Raw genomic sequence first — 25,004 nt, 5'->3', positions numbered from 1 at the left:
ACAACAACGCTTTAAATAAACGCTAGTGTTGTTAAAACACATAGACTTCTATTTTGAACTATTTATTGGCTCTTGGCAGCAGTTTGAAAAATATATAATTCTTTGGCATTTCCATTCTTTGGCTAGATTGAAAAACCCCTATGTTCCTGAAAAATATTACATATTTATAAAATTTATCAACTATATCCTAATCTGAACTGATTGTCACAAAATTTTATATAAATTGGACACGAATTCGAAATGTATATTCCTAACAAGATACATGGAGAGATACACTGTAGATCAAATATGTAATTTTACTGCTGAATATTAAAAATTCATGCATTTTTTGTTACCATATTGTCAAAAAAAATCAATCATACTTCCAAAATTTAAATTTGGACCCTAAAAATTACCATAGTTTTAAAATTAATTGTTGTTTTTTTCTCAATCTTTCAAAGCATTATAGCATTTTTTACAAAATTATAATTTTTTTTGTTTTCTGGTTGGGCAGATGCAGTTTTTATAAATTTGTAGCTTTTGATCTGTTTGGCATATAGTGAGATGAATTTAGAGAGTGAAATATCAATTAATAAATTAATTGCTATATTCCTCAAATAGTTCCATTTCCGTTATTTTAACGAACTGTCGTTCACATTTCTTTGCCACTCTTTATGGACCGACAATCTATTCAACCTATAATCCCACGAACAGAAAACAATATGTTTTTGAACTTCAACATTTTATGATCTCCATATAGACGTCATTTAATTTTTTTCTTTCTTTCTTACAATGGAATTTACTTAAGACGCAAAGTCCACTCACTCACATACACGCTTTTCTTATACTCTTGTCTGTTCTGTTTTCAATTAACATGGGTCGCTCAACGGACAGTAGTGGGGTATGAAAACAAAGAAATTGTTCCCATTATTTCATTGTTGTTTTAAATGGTTTTTCTTCATTTGGAAAAATATGCAAATACAATTAAGTAAATAATGTGAATTTTATCGTAATTAAGATCGATTTATTTATTGCCTTGTAGCGTGGAAAATATGGAATGGACTTGATGGCCGCAATTAGAAGACGTCATACCAACTATGTGGCAAGTTTTTTCCACTTCTACGCCTTCAATTAAATGTTTAAGTTGTATTGATGGTTTTTGTTCTATTGTGCGTTCTCGTTTTCGAAGAAAATAAAATATTAAAAGTTTATGATTATAAATCACTGTTCTACAAAAAAAATCTATTTTTGCAAACATTTTTTACAGGCGATTTGTTTATTTTCATGGCAAAGTAATTTATACGTCAAGTGAGCTAAATTTGGAAAACTACACAAATTCATCACTCATGATCTTTGATAGTTTGAAATTTTCTTTGATTTTATCAAAATAAATTGCTCCCAGAAAAATAAAATTTTAAAATGAACAAAACGTTTGATTTTTGAAAAAAAAAAAACAAAACTTATTTTAATAGCAACAGTTATATTTATACCCAACAACACTGTGTGTTGTACTGTTATAAGTTTGATTGGGCCAAAAATTATGTAACACCTCAAAATATTGGTTTCCCACATAGGAAAGTATATATGGATCTTCCTATCTCGCCGAGCTGAGTCGATCTAGTTATGTGTGTCCGTCCGTCCGTCTGTCCATGTTAATTTAAAATCACGCCACAGATCGCAATTATGGCCGGATCCTCACGAAATTGAAAGTGGAGTTGGGAATAGGGTCAGCATAGAACCCTATTGTCTTTGGAAATGATATCAAAAAATTTAGGGGTTGAAATGGAACAAAAAATGTTTTTTTCCTGATTTTGCAGTTGCTCTACAGGTCGCAATTATAGACCAGTCGACGCGACAGTTTGCATGGGGCTAGAGCTTTGGGCTGGGCAGAAACCTTCCAATTTGGTTGGTCATCGGGTAATATTTAGCGGGTGAAATAAACCATAACATTTGTGTTAAATAAAAGTCAAATTTCCCATTAAACCGCAAATATTTTTAATCCAGGCGAAATCACAAATAGGCGAAAAGGTCTATTCTGACCGTTACGTAGTTGTCGAAAGTAAATAGATCGGATATATATAACGAAATATATACAATGTTTCTATACAATGGAAGGGGATGTTAGATAGAATGCTTATATCTCAAAAATGGCTGGACCGATTTTGACAAATTTTGTAAATTCTTCTGAATGCCCTCTTGGCACATATAAGACAATCGGCACATATAGCTTTTGTAGTATTTTGTGATATACTTTTTATTTTGTCATATTTTTATAGCATGCGATTTTTTCAATTGAATTATAATATTGAAGTGTATATTTTGTAATATTTTCCCACCTTACAACACTGGTTAAGGTTATTATATTATTATATATATTGTAATTATCGTCCGAACCTCACGAAAATTCATAAGGGTAGGGTTAGACTTAGAAGTGCTACTGTTTTTAAACATGTCCGCAATATAACAACTTCAAATGTTCCTGATTTTGCAGCCGTTACAAGGTCACAAATAGAAACTAAAGGACATGAAATCTCGCATGAAGTTAGAGTTTAGGACAGCAGGTATTAAAGACCACTACTTTTGTGTGAAAAAAATACCAACATTTCCATTCTACCGAAACGAAGAAAATAACTTACAGGCGAAAATCCAAAATACACAAAAGGAGAACTTCTGGTTTCTTACGCTGATTTTGTTGAAGAATATGAGAAGAGTGTTAAGGACAGGGAAGAAGTTTAACATTTTGGATGACCACTGGATTATATGTAACTATAAAGTGGACCACAACACCTAGCAGCACGACGGAGTGCATCAATATTGGGCAAATAACCCTGGTCAAAAAGCTAAGGGTAATATCTGGGCAGTGCTCTATTACATAATTTCAAGAGCGAAATCTTTCAAAATGGATTTGGACGAAAGCGGGCTTCTAAAATATTGTAGTGTTGTAGGGTATCACATAGTCGGCTCCGCACGACTATATCCTTAGCCATGCTTTCGTATAGCCCCGTAAAACAGTACTTCCCAATATTCGGTATTTAGATGATTTTAGCTACATTTTTCTCCAGAATTATCTCGAACTTGGTATTTGGAATTCGTAATAGGCGTCCCATTCTCTGACAGATAATTGACTACAGTAGTATCTCAATATATTCTCTCTTTTAAATGATATTGGTTTTAATTTAATGAAATTGAAGTTTAATATGTATGATGTTCTTAAAAATAAACCTTTGTGGTCAAGATACCAAAGGGAGCAAAAACTATGTATGTATCCCAAAATCGGTCATCATCTTAATTCAGTTGAGGTACTAAGAGTGTCAAATTTATGGAAAACTGGAAACTAAAACCAAAGACATCACAAAGTTGTTCGGAATAAAAGTCTATATCGATTTACCAATGTCCGTCCGTCTCGCTGGGGAAATCACTCCGAACGAAATGAAAAAGGTTGATGAAATTTTACTCAGATGGGTCTGCAGGACTTTTGGTATTGACAATTTCAGATTTCAATCACTATCTGTTCACCCACTACCAAATCGTACTAAAGTTAGTTCAATCCGGAACTTTCCATACAATTCTAGTACACAATTTAGTACCCGATAGTACTTTTCGACCAATTTCAGTATACAATTCCAAAACCACGTCAATATCTCAACCACCAACAGTGACATCTACATCATATTTAGTACCAATCACCGCCAAGTCTCAAACACAGATACCATCAGCAATTAGATTTTTTATGAATCGGAATAATCATTTATGTGTGATGTAGGGCATGAAAACGGCAATATAGCAGGTCTATGAGCACCTTCCAAAAAAATGGTTATAATGTCGTCTACTAAATCTCTCATATCTACACTTTAATAGTTTCTTTTTCAACATTTGATTATATCATTATATTTTGTTTTGTTTAAATAACGGCTGGATTATGTGGTCAAATTTTATTTGAGGAAAATAGGGATTATCGTGAAAATATTGCCATGTCATCGATGGTCCGACTAATGCTATTACTCATAATGCTTAAGTCAAACGTATATTTATATATGTTAAGAATATTAGAAAAAATAACAAAACATTAACAAAAGGCATATTGCAAATATGTTTTTTTCTTGAATCCAACACGTGAGTTATTCATTTACTTTGGAGTGATTAATTCTAATGATTTATTAAAAACTAAGTTATACACAACTGCAAATAATTGAAAGAGGTATATTTTCAGGATTGCAAATACATCGTCTGATTACTAAGATATTATAAATTGCTTAAGTATTGAACTAAATATTAAACTAATATGTCTACCAAAATTATATATGTATATATAATTTTGTAGCCAAAACCAAAACCTATTCTGGGTGATAAATATAACATCAGTCCGCCAGATCCCACCAACCCCTTCCGTAATTAAATTTTATTTTATATAGTAAATTCCCGTCACACAAATAGTGTGTATTATATAAATAAAAAGTCTCTGTTCTTAAAGAAAATGAAAATAAACAAAGATTAAGGCACACATTTTTCTTCAAAATCATACGCTTTGTTTCTATATTTACTGTCCATTTAAATATTAGCGATTGCGAATTTGTGAGAAAACGATATGACGGAAATAATTTTTTATCTTCTCTAATGACAATTTTAGAAAAAAATCCATTTAACGAAATGTGAACGGAAATATGCGTTCATATTTTAAAATAAATCAATTGGGAAAATGTGGCTAGTGACGGATTAAAGAAAGCAAAAGAAAACACAATTGATAGTATTGCCGTGCAAAATGTTTTTTTTTACCTAACAGATACAAAAATACGAAATTACTTTGAAATGTGTAGAGTAGTTAGTGTCGGGAATGAGAACCCAAAATGCCAAGCGCAGGCAAAAAAAACTTCAATGATTTAAAAATACCCCAAAATTTTCCGGGTTTTTGATCGCGCATGTTGGTTTGGAATATAAGTTTTCTATCTATAGGAAATTCTATAGAAAACATATTAAACTAGAAAAATCCAAAAAAAAAAAAAAAAATGTCAAGATTTTTGTAAATATAGCCGTGATGTTCCATTAAGGGTGATTTTTCTTTTTCCGTCCTTTTTATTATCCATAGAAAGGAATAACTATTTCTCAGAAAGTATTATCCATAAAGGGTTATCATTATTTGACAGCAAGTGAAGACTGTGGCCTAAATTTGGTAAATTATTTCAAATCCTTTTTAATACCCTACGCCACATAGTGTTAAGGGTATTATGTATTTGTGCATTTGTTTGAAACATGAAGAAGGAAGAGAGATAGACCCATTGTTACACTTGAGGATCTTCATAAATTCACTTTCGGTTTTGATGTATGCTTGCCATTCCGTCTCGTCTGTCCATATATTTTTATGAACAAACTGTAGGTCGCATTTATTATCCGATTTAGATGAGATTTTAAACACAATATTTGTTTTCACCAAGGACGAACCCTATTGAAGTTGGTGAGAATCGGTTAAATCGATATAGCTTTTATATATATCTCCAACCGATTTCTGGTTAATTGTGCACCAAATGACCGATAACTGAAATAACCAATAAATTACCTGAATTTTGATACATCCAACCGAACTCAATTTTGAAGCAAGTATATCAAATTTGGAGAACATCTGTTCAGATATAGCTATAGCTCCCATATACTGGTTGAGACAAAAAAACTGCATCCAATTTCAGACTGCTGTCATTTCTAAGCCACTGTTCCGACAGCTGTTAAGTGACAGCCCATTGTATTGTTTACAAGTGTACAAAAGCATTTTGGTGAGAATTTTCCAGAAAAAAAGTTATTCGTTATGGAATTCAAGCGTGATAGTGTGATTTCTTTATATTTGGCTGGAAAACGACTAGTGGCTATAGTTAGAGCACTCCAGCATTTAAATGTGAATAAATATTTTGTGTCTCGTATCATCGCTTGTTACCGTGATACCGGTAGCGTAGCCCGACGTCAAGGAAGTGGACGGAAGAAAACAGCAACATCAGGAGAAATGGTTCTAAAAGTAAAGAAGCGACTCGATCGAAACCCGCGTCGCAATCTTCTATTCGGCAAATATTGAAAAATGAGCTCGGGGTATAGCCATTGAAATTCCAAGAAGAAAATGGACTCAACGCAACGGAAAGAAAATAGACTCAAAAGAACTATATGCTTCGCGTGGCCGAAAGTGGTGAACTGCCGAATTTGGTTTTCTCCGATGAGAAAACATTCGTTATCCAGAAGTTTGTAAACAAACAAAATGATCGTGTTTGCTTGCAAAGAGGTCACCTGAAAATGTGCACCTTCAGTTGGCCACCAGAACTCAAGCGCCGGCCATGGTGATGGTATGGGCCGCCATAACAGCCGCAAGTATTAATCGACCATGGCATCAGAATAAAGGCCATAATTCGTGCCAAAGGTGACCAATTCGAACAAATCTAAACTTATTCTAAAATTTGATGCTATTTCCGACATTCTTTGCTTTCATTCAATAAAATTAAAAAAAGTTTAAAAATTATGGCGTTTGACTTTGTTGCAGTTTTTTTTATCTCACCTGTTTCCTCTGCCAAATTCAAATTTTTATTGGTCTTCAATATACATATTCATCCGATTTTACGGTTACTGTCCACCATACATGTAATATCAGCCCAAATTGGATATATTTTTCATATTCAATCGAATTTTTCTATGTGGTGAAACTCTCTTTTTCTCCAATAGATATTTATACCCTACACCACATAGTGGTAAGTGTATTATGTCTTTGTGCATTTGTTACAGATGGAGAAGGAAGCGAGATAGACCCATAGTTACTTTCGACGATGTTCATAGAGTCACTTTCTTTGAAAAAAAAGTTTCAGATATATCTATAGCTCCCATATATTTGTTTCGTCCGATTTGTATTTAAGTCCCTCACATTCGTACTTCACATAAATTCCCAAATCATATAAACTTTTTTGTTACAGGAGTTCTACCAAATACGCAAAGTTGTGTAGGGTATCATAAGGTCGGCCCGCTCGACCTTTCCTGGTTTTTCTTTGTCCCCTGCTGGTATTGAGATAGAAATCTTTTGATTTATAGCTGAAAACGCTGCGCCAGGGTTACGCCTAGTCCGTTTTGTAGCCGCCCACAGTCTGTTCTGGTGTAAATTATTACTTGGTAATTAAATTTGTTTATTATACCCTCCACCTTTAAAAGAAGGGTTTTTTATTGTGTCCACGGTGTTTGGTATTGAAAACCGAGATATATCGGTCCACGTTTTGGCATAGCCGCCATATAACGGTACATACCGATATTCGGTATTTTTTATGATTTTTACCACATTTTTTCACGGATTTGTCTCAAAATTGCTATTTGTAGGTAATAATGGGTTGTAGTTCATGTGGCGAAACATGTATAGGTCCACTTTTTGATATAGCCCCCATATAACAGTACCTCCCCATATTCGGTATTTTGATAATTTTTGCCACATTTTTATACCCTACAACACAAGGTGTATGGTATTATGTCTTTGTGCATTTGTTTGTAACAGGCAAAAGGAAACGAGATAGACCCATAGTTCCTTTCGATGATCCGCATAGAATCACATTCTGAGTCGATTTCTGCATGTCCGATCGTCCGCCTGTCCGTCCGTCTGTGCATGTATTTTTGTAAACAAAGTACAGTTCGCAATTATTGCCCGATCCAGATGAAATTTTGCAGAAATCATTTGTTTGGCCCTATTGAAATTGGAGATAATCGGTAAAAATTTAGATATAGCTCCCATATATATTCGTTCGATTTGCCTTTTATTGTGCACAAAACGTCTAATATCAGCTCGAATAGTATGGAATTTTGCGCATACAACCAAATTAGGCCTGAAAATAAGTATGCAAAATTTGATCGAAATCGGTTGAGATATAGCTATAGCTCCCATATATATTGTTCATCCGATTTGTTATTTTTGTCCTTCGCAGCCGTAATATGCACTCTGTTACAACAATATTTGGGGAAATATATCAAGTACAGCCCAGAAATACATGTGCCAAATTCTGTCGAGATCGGTTCAGATTTGGATATAGCTCCCATATATAACTTCGTCCGATTTACCTTATATTGTGCACCAAACGTCTAATATTTGTCCAAATGGGATGGAATTTGGTACATACGACCGAATTGAGTCTAGAAGGTAGTATGCCAATTTTTGTGATTGTAACAGATATAGCTATAGCTCCCATATATACTGTTCATCCGATTTGTTATATTTGTTACCCACAGCCGTAATATGCACTTCGTAACAACCATATTCAGGGAAATATATCAAATACAGCTCAGAAATATCTTAAGGCTTTCTTTACTGGTTTTTCGCGGATTTGTCCTAACATTGATATTTGTTGGTCCTAATGGATTCTAGCTCCGTTGGCGAAACATTTTATGTATAGGTCTAGATTTTTTATAGCCCCATATAGCGGTACCCCATATGGGTTCTAATGTTTCCTTTACCCTAAAGTGGAGGGTATTAAAAGTTCGGCCGACCGAACTTAATGTTTTTTACTTGTTTTAGATTAACCTATTATTTTTACCCCACAGGTAATGCAGAACGATGTTTCCTTAACTACCTTTTAATTGGTTGTCCTGCTCATACAGCTTCCAAGTTGTTAATGTCTGGAACTTTGAAGAAACAAATGAATTTTCTCAAACTATGTGCTATTTTGATCGTCTAGTGGTATTGGACGCAAACGTCTCAGCCTCATACAAATCAAAGATATGTTCACATTTTAGTTAAGATCCACTCGATCCATCCTATTTATTATCGTATCTCATACAAGCAAGTGATATTCGTAGAAAAACATTTGGAAATCTAAGTAGTCTTCGGTCTCATCGAATACGATTTCGGTCAATGGATAATTCCATTTTTAAAACACTTGTTCTCAATTTATTTTTTTGTTTGACATCCTTTTACAGATTGATTGTTTTTAAATTTTATGCTCAATTTCCTGCAGTAATCTGATGGGCAGATGGGATTTTTTTCACAACAACACAACATCCCCCATACATATTTCCCAATGCATATGTGAAGAACAACAAATGTATGCACGAAAATAATTTATTACCAAATTATGTGCAAATTGAAAATATATTTCGCCAATTTATTTTTACATTTCCATACATTATTTAAAATGTAAACTTAAAATAGATTTGAACAAGAAACGTGCTATTTTTTACTTGAATGCAACAGAAATAACACAGCTTTTTTCCTCTCTGTATTCTGTAGATATGGACCACTTTTTTGTGTTTTAGTTTGCCGGCTAAATTGGGAACAAGCTCTGTAAAGAAAACATAATTCTTTACAATGTTCATTTCATCGTTTATAAACATAGATATAAGCATTGTATGTGTGCATGTTTTTCGCAGCCCAATTGTAAAAAAATATATAATTTTGCATTCAAAATTCACTTTTAGATGTTTTGTTCTCTATACGGCACAAGCGTGGGAATGTCAGACGTGTTGTTTTTTTTTTCTTTCGGTGATTATTATTTGTTTGTTTGCATTCAGTCGGCAATCGCAAGAAATCTGAAGAAGAAAATTAGGAATTTCAAACGAAACATTCTTCTTTCGATAAGTATAGATTTGACTATGAAATTTGGCACGTTCCATTGAAGATGCCGAAACACAGCGGGAGCGAATCAACGAGAAAAAAATAACATGACGAGAATATTTATTTATATATGCCATGTATATGTGTGTATTTTACATATGCAAAATTTTCAAATCCCCCCCCCCCAAAAAAAAAATTTTGTTATTATTTCGGTACATTTGGGCCTTATGTTTTCCTTTTTTTTCTTTTTCGCTTGAATGTTTTTAAAATGTTGTTTTTACTAGAATCAAATATGATTCAGATGTGCATACATATATATTTTCATGATATCTCTATTATTTTATGGACTAAATATTTTTTTTTTTTTTATCAAAATAACACACACATACACCTATTGAATAAGAGTTGCCGCTAAGATATTGTGTTATTTTGATTGAAAACTTGCAAAAATATTTCCAAAAGAGAAAAAAAACGATATAAGAAAAATACATTTCAAGGTGTAATAATCAAAAGGGGATCGGGATAACTTTTATAGTCATCACAACTTAGTGGATTGAGTATTATGAGTTTGTTTTGGCATACGAATAAACTGAATAAACTTAAATTCAGTTGAAAATTTTTTAAAATATATACAAAACGTAAAAAAACGATATCTGAACAAGTTAAAAAGCAGTAAGTTCGGCCGGGCCGAACTTTTAATACCCTCCACCATTTGCAACGAATTTGAAATTTTCAAAAAAATAAAATCCTTAAAAAATTCTGTTTAAATTTTAAAAATACCGAATATAGATGATTTATTGGGGTCTATACGACGTGGACCTACATAGGCATTGTTTGTCATAAGCCATTACCATATTCAAATTCGAAAACTTGAAATAAACGTTGAATAATGTAGCTAAAATCATCAAAATATCGTATATAGGGAGGTACCGTTATATCGGAGATGTGCGAAGACCTGGACTAGCGTAGATATTTTTCTGTCTATTACGAAGTTCAAATACGACATCTCAAATAATTTCGGTGGGTATTGTACCTAAACTCGTCAAAATACCGAATATAGGGAGGTACTGATATATGGGACCTATACGAAAACCTGGACCTGCACAGACAATTTTCTGTCACAGACTGTAGATCCCATTACGAATTCTAAATACGTAATTTGAAACATTTCCAGTGAACAATGACGATAAAATCATCCAAGTACCGAATATTGGGAGGTACCGTTATATGGGGGCTATACGAAGACGTGGACCTGCACAGACAATTTTCTGCCTTAGGCTGTAGTATCTATTGCGAACTTCAAATACCAAATTCCGGTTAATAATGTCGCTAAAATCATCAAAATACCGAATATCGGGAAGTACCGTTATATGGGGGCTATATGAAGACGTGGACGTGCACAAACAATTTTCTGTCTTAGGCTGTAATATCCCTTTGGAACATCAAATACTAAATTTGAAACAATTCTGGTGAATAATGTAGCTAAAATCATCAAAAAACCGAATAGCGGGTGGTACCGTTATATGGGGGCTATACGAAGACGTGGATCTACATGGCCCATTTACGAACTTAACCTGCCTACTGGAAAAATAAACATGTGTCCCAAATTTTAGCCTTCTATCTCAATTCGTTCGAAAAATAGCGTGATTACAACAGATAGACGGACAGACAGACAGACATACAAACAGACGGACAACGCTAAATCGACTTAGAATTTTACGCTGATCAAGAATATATATACTTTGTTGGGTCTGACATGAGTATTTCGAGGAGTTACAAACGGAATGACAAAGTTAATATACCCTCCATAGTATGGTGGAGGGTATAAAAATATATTTAAAGGTGTGATAATAAAGGCAACAAAAGTTTTTTCCAATGTCTTCATTATATTTAAAAATATTTCATATTCAAAAAAATGTAAAAATTCGATTGAATATGAAAAAATCTATCCAATATGGGCTGATATTACATATATGGTGGACAATAACCCTAAAATCGGATGAAGAGCCGATCTCGATAATATTTGGGAAATGATGATGTTCGGTATCAATTATCATTGTTGTGGAGGAACATGTGAGGAACTTTAACACCAAATCTGAACCGATTTTCACCAAAATCTGATGCGCTTGCTTTTAGGCTGAATTCTGTCTTAAGTGTCATGTATTAGCAATTTGACAACATTTTAAACACGTATTTGAACTGTATCTGATATCTGGTACCAAAGATCATTGCATTGTGGAGTGCATATTAGGCATGTGAGGGACTTTAACACCAAATCGGATGAAACATATAAAATCTGACGCACTTGCTTTAAGGTTGAATTTCGTCGCAATTGCTAAAATTCAGTACATTTGGGCTGATATTATCTAGTACCAAATACCATTTTGTGGACTCCATATTACGCTTGTGAGGGACTTTAAAACCTCAAATCGGATGAAATAAATATATGGTAGCTATAGCTATATCTCAACCGATTTACACCAAATTTGAAGTACAAGTTTATAGGGTGAATTGAGTCGTAATTGCCAACATTTTGTTAATTTGGGCTGATATTAGCCATTTGGTGCACAATAAACTGATCTTGATAAAATTTGGCGTACGTATTTTCGAGATATCTAATTGCGGCAGGTCTATTTAAAATTGTAGGTAAAATCTTCTAACAACCAAAAATCGGCAGGGAACCAAGTGGGATATAAGTCATCTTGGACATAAAAACAGTTGTGACAAATTTCAAAGCTCTATTGAAGTAATGTGGGCTCTATCTTGACTTGAAAAAAAAAACAAGTAAAAAAGCTGTAAATTCGGCCGGGCCGAACTTTGAAAACCCTCCACCATTTGAAACGAATTTGGCAATTTTCAAAAAAAAAAAAAAATAAAATCAGTTAAAAATTCTGTAAAAATATTAAAAATACCAATGTAGCCGTTAAATTAGGGTATTTACGATGATGTGGGCCTGCATAGGCCACTTTTGTCATAAGCCATTCCAATGCTCAAATGCGAAACTTAAAAAAAAGGCAAATAAAGTAGCTAAAATCATCAAAATACCGAATATCGGGAGGTACCGTTTTATGAGGGCTATACGAAGACATGGACCTGCACAGACAACTTTTTGTAATATGTTGTAAAATCCATTACCAACTTCAAATACCAAATTTGAAACAATTCCGGTGTATAATGTCGATAAAATCATCAAACTACCGAATATCGGGTGGTACAGTTATATGGGGGCTATACGAAGATGTGGACCTGCACGGATAATTTTCTGTCATAGACTGTAGTAGCCATTACGAACCTAAAATACCAAATTTGAAGTTCGTAATGGCTATTACATGACCTATTTTCAATACAAAAAGTTCTGCAGACATAATATATTTTTGAGTAAAATTTTATTAACCTATCATCAACAATAGTGCTTTAAAAAAGTAGTTTTATAAGAAAATAATATTTTTTGATTTATAACTTTGTTTGAAGTATACCTTAGAAATAATATAGATAGATATACGTCTGTATTTTCGTAACCATTATTTTGTTAAGTTTTTGATTTAATTTTATCAATAGTTGAGCTGCTCGTCGCAACCCCAATAATATGAAAACTTATCAAAAAAATGTAAAATAAAACAGAAAATGTCGTGAAAACCTTTGAAGATTGTGGACCTGCAAGATGCGCCAACAAAATGTTAATGTGTTAAAACAGTTCATATATATTAAGTCCCCATTATACGCATTTAATTTGGGCATCAAACGTTCAATTTGTGTTCAAAAAGATAGGTCTCTTCATATCGTTTTTTTTTTGCTTACCCAAAAATACAAGGGGAAGTAAAAGCTTTCGTGCGTATGTCACTGACTTAAAAATCATTCGCTTCTAAAACCCAAATAATTTTTTCAGTCGTCAAATTTGAGAATGATTTGCAAAAATATAGCTACAAAACAAGACTCTACCAATCAAAATTCTACGATTTTTTCTGATCGAAATATACCAAAATGGCAACACTCATTCTGAATTTGTTTGAAGAGCAATAAAACAATATATAAGAGATAGACATACACATGTACATTCATACACTTGAACATCTGTACTTGAAATAGACACCCTCACAAATTTAAGAAAAAAAATTGACGCGTATGTACATTTATTATTGAATATTGTGTTTATATAAAAAACCAAGTGGACATGTGCTTTACAATCATTGATGTAGTTCTTAGAAAACGTAAATTTTTTTCATTTTCCAGATTATCGTTAATTTATTTTAAGTCTTTCATTCTTATTTAAAATGTTCAGTCATCTGTTATTGAGAATTTTGAATTTTTCATATGGCTGATCATAATTCAAATAAATTGCCAGATTTCCATTTAAAAATTTAACTAAGGCGCCGAAGATTTTTTTTCAATAACATTAAATAAAAACCAGTAAGGAATGCTCAAAAGTCGGGCGGGGCAGACTATATGATACCCTACACCACTATGCATATTTAGTAGATCTCTCGTAAAATAAAGGTTTATATTGGGCATTTCTGAGCTCTCACAGGTATCTGGTACAAAATACGATTATGGTAGAGTGCATATTCCGAAAATTGAAAATTTAAACACCAAATCGGATGAAACATATATATGGGAGCAATAGCTATATCTGAAACGATTTTCACCTAATTTTAAGTATTTACTTCTTGAATGATTTCGCTTGGAAGTGCAACATTTCACTCACTTTGGGCTGATATTAGCCATTTGGTGCACAAGAAACCTAAAATCGGACGAAGATATATAGGGGGGCTATATCCAAATCTGAACCGATCTTGATAAAATTTGAATCATGTATTGCTGGGCTGAATCTAATATCTGGTAGTAAATATCATTTTTGTGGGGTGTATATTACGAATGTGAGGGACTTAAACATTTGATAACGTTTGATCTAAGAATTGCAAGGCTGTATCTTATATTTGATGCTAAATACCAGTCTTGTGGAGTGCATATAACGAATGTAAGGAACTTAAACCACAAAATCAGATGAAACATGTAAATGGGAGCTATAGCTATATCTAAAACCGATTTTCACCAAATTTGAAGCACATGCTTGTATGCTGAATTCGGTCGGATATAGCAAAATTCACATAATCTGGACTGATATTAGCCATTTGGTGCACAAGAAACCTAAAGTCTGATAAAGATACATATGGGAGCTATATCTAAATTTGGACCGATTTTCACCAATTTCAATAGGGTTTGTCCTTGAGCCAAAAAATAAAAATAAATAAGTGTGCGGACAAGAGACAACTGAATATATATAAAACAAAATTAAAATGAAGCTGATCATCTGAAAAATCAAAAAACTAATTAAACAATGAAAAAAATCGGTCAATGGCATCCCTTGGAAGAGCGACACTATAAATTACAGGCGTATTATATGTATTGTGAAATTATCTGCATCGAACGAACTATTCCTTAAGAGTGATAACTATACCGTAAGAGGGATATTGAAAAGCGGAACTAAGTCGAAAAAAGGATAAAGATACAATAAGTATGAAAAAAGGGGATTTCCCAACTCAACGATTTATAAAATATAATGACTCTCGGCTCTTGTACAATTTTGTTTTGTATTTTTTATCCCAGAGACAAATACCTCAAATTTGGTGAAAATCAGTTCAGATAAAGCAGTAGCTCTCATATAAATCTGCCAAATTTTTTCGAAATTGGTTAAGACTGGGTATTTTTTCATCCGAATTTTTCCATTTGGTTGAACTCGTCTACGATATTTTTTCTACTATCTATCTACTTCCTACAAATTCCCAATATAAACGTTAGATAAAAATTAAACGGGAATTATAACTTACTTGCTGAATCCCGGTGCGCTTCGCTACCCCTTTTGATTTTATATGCATTGAAAATTTTATATACGAATATTTGTTGGTTTAAAAAGAATAATACAAATACAAAAATTAAAAAACGTAATTATTGTAATACTTTAATGCGTAAACAGCCAAATAGCTCGGTCTACCAACGCGTGAACATGCCAGGCACACCTGGCCATGAAGAAAGCTGGAACATGCCAAGGACAAACTCTTCGTGTATGCGGACTAAATACACGAAGAGTTTGTCCTTCGAATTTATTAATTTCATAGTTTAATTTATTTTTAATTATTAATTTAGAAGTTGAAGTGGAATTTCTGTTGCAATTTGTGAATTCGAGGTTGCAACATACTTCCCCGTAATAATCGTATCCTCAATAAAATTGTTGTGTAGTTTTTTACTGTTAGCCTAATACCATTGCAAAGGCTTTCTGGGTCAATGCTTCTTAATAAAATCATATTCCAAATCTGAACCGATTTCAATATAATTTGACAAATTTATTTTTGTTCCCAATTCCGTTACTCATTCCAAATTTCATTGAAATTAGAGATACATAGGGTGTTTGGTGCAACAAATACATGAAATCGGCCGAAAATGTATATGTATTTCAATATTATTACGCAACCACATTTTTTAGACAAATTCCATCAAACGCTTCATATTGCGGCGTACCCAGCGTGTTTAATGCATCAATAACATGAAATCGGTCGAAAACATATGTGGGAGCTATATCCAAATCTGAACCGATTTCAATATAATTAAGCAAATTTAACTCTGTTCCAAATTCCATTACGTATTCCAATTTTGGAGACTGTATCATATAATATCTAAATTTTTGGGAGATACCTCCGATTCTGATGCTATATCTCCAGTTTCAAGTGGAATTTCAAAAATTTATATGGACTATGTTACTTTCAGCGATGTTGTAGTATACTTGGAAATTTTCAGGAAAATCTGTGCAGCGCTTTTCGAGTCCATATATTACAAACAAACATACAAACATTTTCCCCTTTATATAGAAAGAAGAAATAGCGAACTTCAAATATCAAATGTCTGACAATTCCATCGAAGTTGTGAAATTGTTCTCCATATTTTAAACTATACACAAATTTGAAATTTTCTAGAATTTTTTCCCAGAGAAATTAAGAGTTTCACATATTGAATTCCAGACATTTCTATTAAAAAGTCTGATTGAAATCATAAAAATATAGAAAATCCTAAGATAATTTTTTTTGCCGAGTTCCCTTTACAAACTTCAAATGCAAATTTTTTAATAAATTTCACATAAAACATGACGTTAATCATCAAAATTCCGAATATCGGGGGGTAATATATGCGGTCGTACGAAAATGTAAGCCTATAGATCCGATATATTTTTATACCCTCCCACCTTGAAAAGGATGTACTACCTTTGTCATTCCGTATGTAACATCCCTAAATGTTCATCGTAGACCCCATACGGTACATATATTCATGATCATAAGGGTGATCATATACAGGGTGAGATGAAAAAACTGGAACAAAATTAAGACTGCCACTCGTCCGACAGCTGTTAAAATTATTCCAGTGACAGTTCATTATATTGTTTACAAGCGTTCAAAAGCATTCTGGTGAGAATTTTCCAGAAAATAGTTATTTGTGATGGAATGTGTGATTTCTTTTTATTTGGCTGGAAAACCACAAGTGGCTATCGTTAGAACACTCCAGTATTTAAATATGAATAAATATTTTGTGTCTCCTACCATCGCTCGTTACCGTGATACTGGTAGTCGAATAGGCCAAAATACCGCAGAGCAACATTCGGGCAGCGTGCGACGGTTTCATTGGCCGTTTGAAGGCCATAATTCGTGTCAAAGGTGTCCAATTCGAACAAATCTAAACTTATTCTAAAAATTGATGCTATTTCCGACATTTTTGGTTTAATTTTATTGGCGTTTAATTTTGTGCAGTTGTTTTATCTCACCCTGTATTTTTATATGAGTTATTTTCCAAATGGTAAAGTCTATAAAAGGTCGGCCAATTCGAAAATGTTGACCTTTTATGGGGGAGATAAAAGAAGGAATGAGCCAAACTTGTTAATTTTAACACTTGACCTAAGCCGCATCTAAACATTACGTTGTGCCAAATTTATCGCAAACTTGTTGAACTCTTGTGAGGGAGGGGCCAAGAGGAGTGGTGCGATATTGCCCATATCCGAGGTGGATCTAAGTTTGGGAAAAAATTAAGATGGTCCAAGTTTGAAACAAATCGAAAACTCACTTCGAGGTTTATAGTGCACATGAACCGGTCAGAAAGAATATCTGATTTCCTCCGAAGGATCGTAGTAGGTAGTAATTCAATCTTTATTACAACATTTTCCTTACATTGTTTCAGCTATGACCCTGATTTTGGAATGCCTTCAACCGATTTAGTTGAACGTAACTTTGCTTATATCTGCGTAGTAGAGATTCGGGTCGCTCCTTGTTTTTATTTATCCATGGAGATTTCATATCTTGCTTTTTTGTAGCTCACTGCAGTCGTCAAAATATCATAAATTTTATTTTTCATGGGGTGGAATTTTCGCTAATAATTTTATTTCGTTAAAATATTTCTCCCCTTCAAAGACGTAGACGAAATGAGAATTTCAAAAATTCAAAGATTTTTACTTACTTCAAACTTTCAGCTTTTAAATCGTTTTGTTGATTTGACTTGTGTGCCATATTAAACTGTGGCATTTCGGTGACATCTTCGATTATTTCAATTGTTGCCTTGCCACTGCCAACAACACTGTCGTCAACACTTTGCTTCCTTGGCGACGAACGGCCGCTGCCACTGCCCTCCACATGTATGGGTATGAAGTGAACATTGCCCATGGCATTACCGGTGGCGCCATTAATATTAATAATATCGCGTTCCTCACCTGAAGCTGCGTCTGAGGAAGCATTATTCGATGAGGATGCACCGCCACCACCGACGCTGCTGCTGTGCGACGATGATGTATTGCCACAAGAGTTTGTTGACTCGACAACAACATCTGGTAGGCTAATGCTTTCGATGCACACCAAACGTTCGGAGGGATCGAGAAATTCAGTTGTTGTGTCAACAAAATCAATTAATTCTTCGCAATGTGTTAGAGTTTCGTCGCAGTCGGTGGAGTCGGTGCCATCTCGAACAAAATGTTGCTGGTGTTTCATATAGTGTTGTTGCTGTTGTTGTTGTTGTTGTGACTGCATGGAGGGAGTGGTGTAACTGCGACCATTTGACGATGCAATCGATTCACCCATACCCGAATCGGGATAGCTGGTGCTCAAATTAGAATCTGTACTATTATTGCTGTGATTTATTTCAATGCTTCTGGCGTACTGCTGGCGATCTGGACTGAGCGATGCCGAGTTCTTGCGCTGAAGAAATTCATTGTCAAGGTTGTGGTTGTTGTTGTGATGTGATAATGTTGTTGCAAATGTGGCATTTGTTTTTACGTTGTTCTGTTGTGTTTTATGTTTTGCTGTCGCACCTTCATCGGTTTCATTGCCCTCATCCGTGTCATCGTCATCATCGATGTCTTCCTCATATTCCTCTTCCTCTTGTTCGGGTACATCTTCTAGTTTCACATAATTATAACGCATTTGCGAGTACATTGACGTTGGCGAAGGCGACCGATGATACGATGATGTTGAACTTGAGGCTGGTGAAGATAATGATGCCGTACTGTGGCCCTCCATTTGGCCAGCGGATTCTTTGTTTGTTCCAGACATTGTGTTGTTGCTGTGATCATTGAACTCTTGCTTTGCCTGTCCAACATGATCATAATATTCCCTGCCGCCATTGTCACACCTCTGCGAGTACGCAGACTGTGTGGGATTGGGGTACAGAGGTGTACTGGTGTTGGTGGTAGCGGTACTACAATCCGACACGGTTATGGTTGGTAAACCGGGCGATTGTAGCCGTGCATTTCCGGTATTTTCGGCTGGTATAGATGATTCGCGAAATTCCCGTAAATGTGCGGAACTTGACGATGGTGACATTTCGCCACCTTTGGTATTCTTTTGACCCATTGTTATTGTTGCTGTGGTTATTAAAATATCGCGATCTTGATCACATACCGTCGTTACTTGGCTCAATGGACCATCACGATTGTCCGCTAAACGTTGATCGTTATTCTTCGGCGTTACTTGTGCGATCACACTAACGCTATGCTCGATGACCGGAGAACGATTAATGTAACAATTCTCATTGCTGTTGTTATTACTCAAATCCTGCTCACTGCTCTCATACTCTTCTCTTGGCTGAAGAGATGATGATGCTTGTCCATTTGCTGCTACTCGCGATTGTGTCGTTTCCGTGGGCAGACAGCGATCAGTTGGGGAGATCTCTTGCTCTCCGGCTGAATTACTTTCGTCTGGTTGCTGAGTAGGAAGAGTAGTGTTGTTCCTTTTGTTTTGGCTGAAATCCGTATGGCTATTATTAGACATAGTCATTTGATAAGTGTGTGTAGTGGTGGAGGGGTCGCCGTTCATTTCAAGGTGTGTTTTTATGGCAATTCCATCACCATTGCCGGCAGGGGAAGGGATGGCATTGGCAGCGACATCATTACTATGATCATCATCAGCATTGGCATCATTATTATCGTGATTTTCATAATTATTACTTTTATTATTATTATTTTGGCCATAACTTTCAGAATTTGTGGAGGGCGTATGGGGTTGATCTAAATTGTGCTGGCTGCCGGGGCCGCCACCAACGCCGACTACCACTTCTTCTTCATTGTTGCCGCTGTTGTATTCTTGATAGATGACGGCAACAGGTGCATCGGAGGCATTTGTTGATAGCATTTGCTGCATTTGGCAGCCTGAAAGCTGAGGGTGCTGCTGCTGTTGTTGATAAATGAAATGCTTCTGTAGACTCTGCTTCTGTTGATGGTGGTGGTGCTGCTGCTGCTGCTGAGTACTTTGATTCTGTTGATTTCGATTGCGATTGTGATTACGTCCACGCGCCATATATACGTAATATTTTCCTTTCTATAATTACTTCCTGCACTTTTTTCTCTTTTTTATTTTCCTTCGTTATTTTTTTTTTCTTTTTTTTTTTAATTCAATTTTTTTTTCGATGGAATTTTCCCAAAATAAATAAGTTTTCACTCATTAACACACATATCACTTTTAATTTATTTCGATGCAAAATGACACTGAACAATACTTGAATAATTATTATATATTCTTTTTGTTGCTGTTGCAAACATTTTGGCATTCATAGCTGGCCCAAGGTTAACTTTTTCGAATTCCAATAGTTTCACATAATTTCACTTTCACCTTCACAACACATGCTTTTTTTGCTTGGTGTAGTTGCTGTCGTTTTTTTTGTTGGTTTTCATGTACTAACAAAAGCCCTAAACGGCCATAATCCCAGCAATGTCTGCCTCTTGGTCTATTCTTTATATGCAAAAAATGTTTTGGGGGATTGGGTCTGTATTGCCTAAATATTATTTGTCGACTGCATCGTGAAAAGAGATTGTGGTTCATGAAAGTCGTTCATCTATCTTTAGACTCTTCTTCTTCTTGTATATTTCGAATTTCTTTAGCAGGTATTTTTTATAATTTTGTTTTTATTTCGTTGCTTTTGTTTTTTTTTTGTTATTCACTTCGTTAATGGATCATTGATTCACTTCGATTTGTTTTAGGTTCTGTTTTTATTTTGTTTTAATGTTTTGGCAATTAACTTTAGTTTTAGTATTTTTCTAGTAATTCACAACAACCGAAAAAATACTATAATTATTCAAAGTTCGCCAATTAGTTGAATAAATACAACAACAAAAATTTAGTAGAACCACAAAACACTTAGAATTTGTCTGCCACTGCTATTCCATTCGGCCTGTTCGTTTCGACTATACTGTTTGGTATTATAAAACATTGCCAGCATTAATCTTAGAAGTGTTTATTTAGATAAATACCCAGCAAACAAAAACAAACAAACTTATATGTAAATTTAATATTTGAATAGTATACAAATGAGAATTTGAAAACAATATTTTCTACTCCAACTTCTGAGACTTCACATTGGTATAAAGAACATATAAAACTAGCTGGCCCGGTCCGAATTGCCGGTCCGTACTTTTAGTCTTTAATGCATATTTCTTAAAGCATAATAAATCACAGATCTGACTTATGTAAGAAGCACAATTTTTATTATAAGTAATGACTCCATAGTAATTTCTAAATAGAAAGATATAATCATGGCAAACATTTTAATAGATACTCACCTACAGTCGGTTTATATATTTTGAATAGCCTAATGTTATTTTTCAGCCATAGACTTTAATTTGAGTATTTAAAACCTATATGATATAGAACGTCTATAATAGCCCCAGGTGAAAATTTAGCTCAATTTTGGTTTTGTAAAGAGTTTGACAACATTTTCTATTCAAATGAGCTGCAATCCACACCCATTTTTATTTTGCGCTCTAGACCCCATAAAGTCCATATTTATCATCATAGTATAATTCTATGACGATATTCGTAATCATGCCCTACAACACAAGGTGATCAGGGCATTATGTCTTTGTAACAAGCAAAAGGAAACGAGATAGACCCATAGTTCCTTTTAATGATCTGAATAGAATCACATTTTGAGTCGATTTATGCATGTACGTCCGTCTGTCCATGTATTTTTGTGAACAAATTTTGCACAAATCATTTGTTTGGACCAAGGATGAACCCTATTGAAATTGGAGATAATCGGTAAAAATTTAGATATAGCCCCCATATATATTCGTCCGATTTGCTTTTTAATGTGCACCAATCGTGTAATATCAGCCTGAATAATATGGAATTTTGCGCATACAACCAAATTACTTAAAAAAAGTATGCCAAATTTGATCGAAATCGGTTCAGATATAGCTATAGCTCCACTATATATTTTGTTCATCCGATTTGTATTTTAGTCCTCAGCAGCCGTAGTATGCACTCTTTAACAACAATATTTGGGGAAATTTATCAAATACTGCTCAGAAATACCTTTGCTAAATGTTATCGAGATCGGATCGGTGGATATATCTCCCATATGTAACTTCGTCCTATTTACTTTTTATTGTGCACCAAACGTCTAATATTTTCCCAAATAGGATGAAATTGGGCACTTACGACCGAATTGGGCTTAAAAGCTAGTATGCCAAATTTGGTGAAGATCGGTTCAGATATAGCTATAGTTCCCATATATATATATTGTTCATCCGATTTGTAATATTTGTTACCTACAGCCGTAATATGCACACCGTAACTACGATATTAAAGAAAATATATGAAATAGAGCTCAGAAATATATTTGCCAAATTTTATCAAGATCGGTTCAGATTTGGATATAGCTCCCATATATATCAAATGGGCAATACGAGTCCGAATTTAAAAGATACAAATGCTTCGGCATATTTAGTCTTTTGAACTTTAAATTATAATTATAATTATAATCATAGCGTGTATGATTGAATTCTCCCATAAACACAATTGTTATGTGGAGCTCTACTAAATTAGCAAAGAGGTCAAGACCAGGACATAATTCGGTGCTACTCTTCAATGTAACTCGCCTGCAGTTTCAGTTTTCAAGAAATTGTGTCAATTAAATAAAGTTAACCAAATTGGAAGAAAAACGTTCATACATGGTAAAATATTGATTTTCTTTTTTTCGTTGCTTATTATCTTTTGAAGTGATATTATTCGTATACTTCCACTTACACAATAAATACAAAACGACTACAAATCATATTAAAATTCTCCAAAAAAAAAAAAAACACTACAAAAATACATTTCAAAATAGTAAGTCAAGTACAATTTAAAAGTCAAAATTAAAATGTTAAAATGTAACGCGATTTTTTTCGATTATATCCGACAACTCCGAGTTTGTCTGAATCGTTAAAATCAGAGCAGCGTTTCGTGAGTTATAAGCGAACATCCAATTTGTTGTTTTTTTTTTTCATTCTTTACACAATGATTTATTCCAGGGTAATAACTATAAATCTGATCATTAATTCATTAATTAATTAATATGTGGGGTCTGTGGGAGTTTAGATTTTGAGTTCGAAAAAAATGGAGTTGTTCTGATCTGCGCTAGTGCCGAGCTATTATTGTTATACCCTACTACACTGTGCGTTTGGGTTATTATATGTTTGATGTAACAACTCGAAATATTGATTCTGCCACAGGGACAATGATACACGCAATTGACGCAAATATTTTTAATCTCACTTCTGACTTTTTTTATTTCTTGTCATATTTTTCATAGCATGATATTATTTCACTTTGACTTACACTTTGTATACATTTTTCCATCATTATATTCAGGTCGCAATTATAATCCAATCTTTTCGAAATCTTGCATGGAGGTGGGGTTAGGTTCAGAATAGAAACAAATTGTTTTTGAAAATATTCGCAAAATACTTTGTGTTTAAATGGATCAAAAACCTAAGAATTTTCTAAATTTTGCAGTTGCCCTACAGTTCTTGTCTTAAGACCAATAGACATGGAATTGGTTATGATGTTAGAGTTTAGGACAGCGCTGAAGCCTAGCGTTTTGGATTGTTATCAGATAATACTTACCTGGTGAAATGAACCACAAAATTGCGTGAATAAAAACCATAATTACCGAAATCTCAAATTCTTTCCGAGTGAGCGAATTAGGTTTAGACTTTCTAAGAGATCGTGAGACTGCAACCAACTTCAGACTGCTATCATTTCTAAGCCACTTGTCCGACAGCTGTTAAAATTGTTACAGTGACAGCTGATTATATTGTTTACAAGCTCGTTGACTCAAAAGAGCTTCGGGCAGCGTGTGACGGTTTCATTGGCAGTCTGAAGGCCATAATTCGTGCCAAAGGTGACCAGTTCGATCAAATCTAAGCTTATTCAAAAAGTTGATGCTATTTCCGACATTCTTTGCTTTTATTCAATAAAATTGAAAAAAATGAAGTTCGTAATGGGTACTACAGCCTATGACAAAAATGTTTGTATCCAGGTCTTAGTCTTCGTATAGCCCCCAAATAACGGTACCTCCCAGAATTTTATTTCTGAGTTATGTTGCTTACATTGTTTGGTGGGATATTCTTTTGGTCTATGCAAATATTTTTCTGATTATTGCTGAATTAGATTTGCGTTTTGTATCTTTATCTCATTTTGGTTTGTTATTTTTGTGGTTTTGTCTATTATACAAACAAATTTATGTTCATACACTAATGAGCAATATGTCAAGAACACTACAGCAGTTTTTTATAAATGATATTATAAAATGATTAAAAATTATGAAGTTGAAATTCTTCTCGTCTTTGCAAATCTGTTATTTTTTTATAAATTATACACCAAAGTTTATATGTCATTTGGGGACCTGTGAAACAGGTCAAATTAGTTTTCTTTCTTTTATGACTCTTTACTTTGAACTACCTAGAATATTGGTAGATAAAACCGATTTCTAGTTGGATTTTATTCTGGTATAAATATTATGACCGATTTGGACAATATCGAATATTTCCCCTCTTTTTTAAATCTTGAACTTTGTGTGGTAAGTCCCAGAAAGAGTCGACCAATATATGCAATATTATGGATTTATGGTTGATAAAAATAATGAAATACAATAAGTAATTCGGTGACTTGTTTAGCATGCTATGAGACTTGTAAAT

At 34.0% G+C, this 25,004-nt stretch overlaps 1 protein-coding gene across 1 annotated transcript in view; it reads right to left on the bottom strand.

The window, feature by feature from the left end:
* Positions 1 to 20,201, bottom strand: part of LOC101892965 (histone-lysine N-methyltransferase, H3 lysine-79 specific) — a 30,652-nt gene extending 10,451 nt beyond the window's left edge. Inside the window, exon 1 of the mRNA XM_059127046.1 lies at positions 18,017 to 20,201. Within this exon, the coding sequence (XP_058983029.1) occupies positions 18,017 to 20,187 (2,171 nt within the window). The 5' untranslated portion in view covers positions 20,188 to 20,201. The remainder of the gene's footprint in view (positions 1 to 18,016) is intronic.
* Positions 20,202 to 25,004: the final 4,803 nt, after the last annotated feature.

The sequence above is a fragment of the Musca domestica genome, unplaced genomic scaffold (assembly GCF_030504385.1).
Source record: "Musca domestica strain aabys unplaced genomic scaffold, Musca_domestica.polishedcontigs.V.1.1 42, whole genome shotgun sequence".
NCBI lineage: Eukaryota > Metazoa > Arthropoda > Insecta > Diptera > Muscidae > Musca > Musca domestica.
Note: the sequence above shows the minus strand (reverse complement) of the source record. Positions and strands in the feature narration are given on the sequence as shown.